The following is a 2,692-nucleotide window of genomic DNA, read 5'->3' as shown; positions in this document are numbered from 1 at the left end:
GAAAACAAGAAAAGCATAGTCCGTTCAAGATTCTCTCCGCTGCTTCAGGAAAAACCGAAGTAGAAAAGAACAGAAAAAGAGCAACGGATGGATGGAAAGAGGATAGAGGGAAGGATTGGGAGAGCGATGCCAGATTTGCACTTCTAATGCATAGCAAAACACATCTAGCTGCGTTTTTTTTTTTTTTTTTTTTTTTTTTTTTTACCTTAAATCACATCTCCAGCAAGATAATTTGGTGTTGAGCCTCCTGTAGAAATCTTGCTGGTGGTGTTTCAAGGTTATGATTTGACATCCCAGTTCAGCTTCCATTCGGCGTTGGCCCAGTCTTGATCAACTCCTTTCTTGAAGGCATCTAGAGTTTTAGATTGAACGGTGGCTTCGGATAGGCTGTTCCAGAGTGGGACGGAACGGACTGAGAAGAACTGTTGGCACTCTTGCTTTATGCGACGGGGGGCCTGCAGCTTCTTGGTGTGTCCTCTTGCGGTATTTGAGAGGGACGCGGAAAAGACATGACTTAATAGGTTATTTTCTAGCAACTTACGAGTTACTATTACGTCTTCTCTTTTCCTACGGTATACTAAGGTAAGGAGTTTGAGTGAGGTAAGACGTTCCTCGTAGGATTTGTCTTGCAATGCAGAGATAAGCTTAGTTGCTCTACTTTGGACACACTCAAGTACTTTCCCATCCATCTTATAGTAGGGAGAGGCTAGGGTTATGCCAAATTCCAGGTGAGGACGGACCATGGCTTTTTACAGTTTCGTAATCACTGGCAGTGAAACTTCACCTCATTGTCAACAATAACCCCCAGGTCTTTCTCCTCACTGAATGCCTCAAGCCGGGCGCCTCCTATGTGATATGCAAGTTTAGGATTATTGCATCCAAGACGTAGAACTTTACATTTTAAGGCATTGAACTGTAGACACCAATCCGATGACCATCCCGATAGCCTGTCCAGATCTTCTTGTATAGTTGATAGATTTAGGTCTTTCTGAGCCACTCCCAGGAGCTTGCAGTCATCAGCATATAGTGTCAAAGGATTCTTCAGGTTTTTTTGTACAGTCATTGATGTATAATGTGGGCCCCATGATGTTGCCCTGTGGCACTCCACTTGTGACTGGTAGCGGTTCAGAATAGACAGCATTGCCATTGCAGTTGTACACCAGCACCCTCTGAGTCCTGCCAGTTAGAAAGGCTTCTATCCAAGCTACTATATCTTTATGCACTCCATATGCCTTTAATTTCAAAATTAATAGTTGGTGTTGAACTTTGTCAAAGGCTTTTGCTTGGTCGAGCAATATGACACCCACCGGCTGACCAGTATCTAAGAGTCTAGTCACAAAATCATATGACTCAATTAGATTAGTATCAATTGAGTGGCCTTTTCGAAAACTATCGTGCTAAGCAATTGGTTTTTCTCGAGGTGGGAGACCAGTGCATTGTTTATGATGCCCTCAAGTAGTTTACCTACATCTGATGTGAGACTTATAGGCCGATGATTGCTTGCAAGATCATTTCTCCCTTTCTTGTGTATTGGCTTGATGTTGGCTTGCTTCCAATCATCTGGAAGTATTTTGGAAGTGAGGGACATCTCAAACATCATAGCAATTGGTTCGGCAAAGTATTTAACAGTTTCTTTTAACAGTCTTGGGCGTAGGTTATCGGATCCAGCAGCTTTGTTAGCCTCAAGTTTTTTTAGCCTGTTCTTAACGTCCTGTTTACAAATAATTGGCATGACCAATGGTTCTGGGATTAGTTGTTCTGGTAGAGGAGGTGGTGTGTTGGCTGTGGGTAGGGCAGAGAAATTGGTACTAAAACTGGAATTCAGGTGGTATGCTTTTTCTTTTGTATCTGAAGCTTTTTTACCATCCTCTCTCATTAGATCTGGGATATCTTGTCTAGACGGGTTAGCTGCAGAGACATGACGCCAAAACATCTTTGGGTTCTGTTTCAAACATCTAGTCACCTTTGATTATACACTTGTCTTAATCCATGATCTTATCAAAATAATGTTTTACATTATAATTTGCTGTAACTGAAATTTATCTAACAAATTCATGGAAAGATCATTTATCAGAAAAAAGTTATTTTTTGCTATCTTATTGTACGATAAATTTTAATCCATTTGCAATTGAAAAAAAAATTGTGTTATTATATAAAATGCTGAGAATATGATAGTTTACAGTGGCTAGATATTACGTGCGGTGTAAAGTAAATATTTTAATTACGGGCGGTGTAAAGTGAACCAATGCTTCTTTAGGAATACGAGAAGTAGGTGTTTCTGATTGGTTTTAAAATATTTTTAGGATTTTTCTGAATTCCTTTAAAAGTGCCCCTGTGCTTAAGGTTTACCTATTACATTACTTTGGACTAATTGTTAAAAGCTTTTTATGTGTATTGGAAACCGAGATACATTTATTTTAGCCACATCTTCTTTCAAAATACAAAATATGTGGGCCCCTTGCCGCCTTCTTTTTCTTATCGCTCCATAAGTTTCTTTTCGTTCCCAAGGTGTCACAAGTATCGAATTTCGTTAACCTGGATATATAATTTCCTTTGAATTAGCTCTGCCCCTCCCCCCTGGCCAAATTAGAGGTCCACCTACCCCCCCTCCCCCATAACTCTCTAAAAGCTGTAGCTTCATCCCCAAAGGCCGTTCGAAAGATATGGCTACACATTGTAACTTTTGATTTAC

At 40.3% G+C, this 2,692-nt stretch overlaps 2 protein-coding genes across 2 annotated transcripts; both read right to left on the bottom strand.

Moving 5' to 3' along the window:
* Nucleotides 1-278: 278 nt before the first annotated feature.
* On the bottom strand, nucleotides 279-689 carry LOC148949779 (uncharacterized). Its single transcript, XM_089092786.1, has one exon. It carries the CDS (start codon nucleotides 687-689, stop codon nucleotides 279-281), a length of 411 nt encoding a protein of 136 aa, XP_088948912.1.
* A 74-nt stretch (nucleotides 690-763) lies between these two features.
* Nucleotides 764-1,147, bottom strand: LOC148949778 (uncharacterized). Its single transcript, XM_089092785.1, has one exon. The coding sequence runs from the start codon at nucleotides 1,145-1,147 to the stop codon at nucleotides 764-766; it is 384 nt and encodes a 127-aa protein (XP_088948911.1).
* Nucleotides 1,148-2,692: the final 1,545 nt, after the last annotated feature.

Source organism: Artemia sp. Qi Xiang Cuo, chromosome 8 (genome assembly GCF_049724085.1).
Source record: "Artemia sp. Qi Xiang Cuo chromosome 8, ASM4972408v1, whole genome shotgun sequence".
In the NCBI taxonomy this organism is placed as follows: Eukaryota; Metazoa; Arthropoda; class Branchiopoda; order Anostraca; family Artemiidae; genus Artemia; species Artemia sp. Qi Xiang Cuo.
Note: the sequence above shows the minus strand (reverse complement) of the source record. Positions and strands in the feature narration are given on the sequence as shown.

What these genes read in the sequence shown, in the direction of transcription:
- LOC148949779 (XM_089092786.1), bottom strand. Translation starts at nt 689, where the DNA reads ATGGATGGGAAAGTACTTGAGTGTGTCCAAAGTAGAGCAACTAAGCTT.
- LOC148949778 (XM_089092785.1), bottom strand. Translation starts at nt 1,147, where the DNA reads ATGGCAATGCTGTCTATTCTGAACCGCTACCAGTCACAAGTGGAGTGC.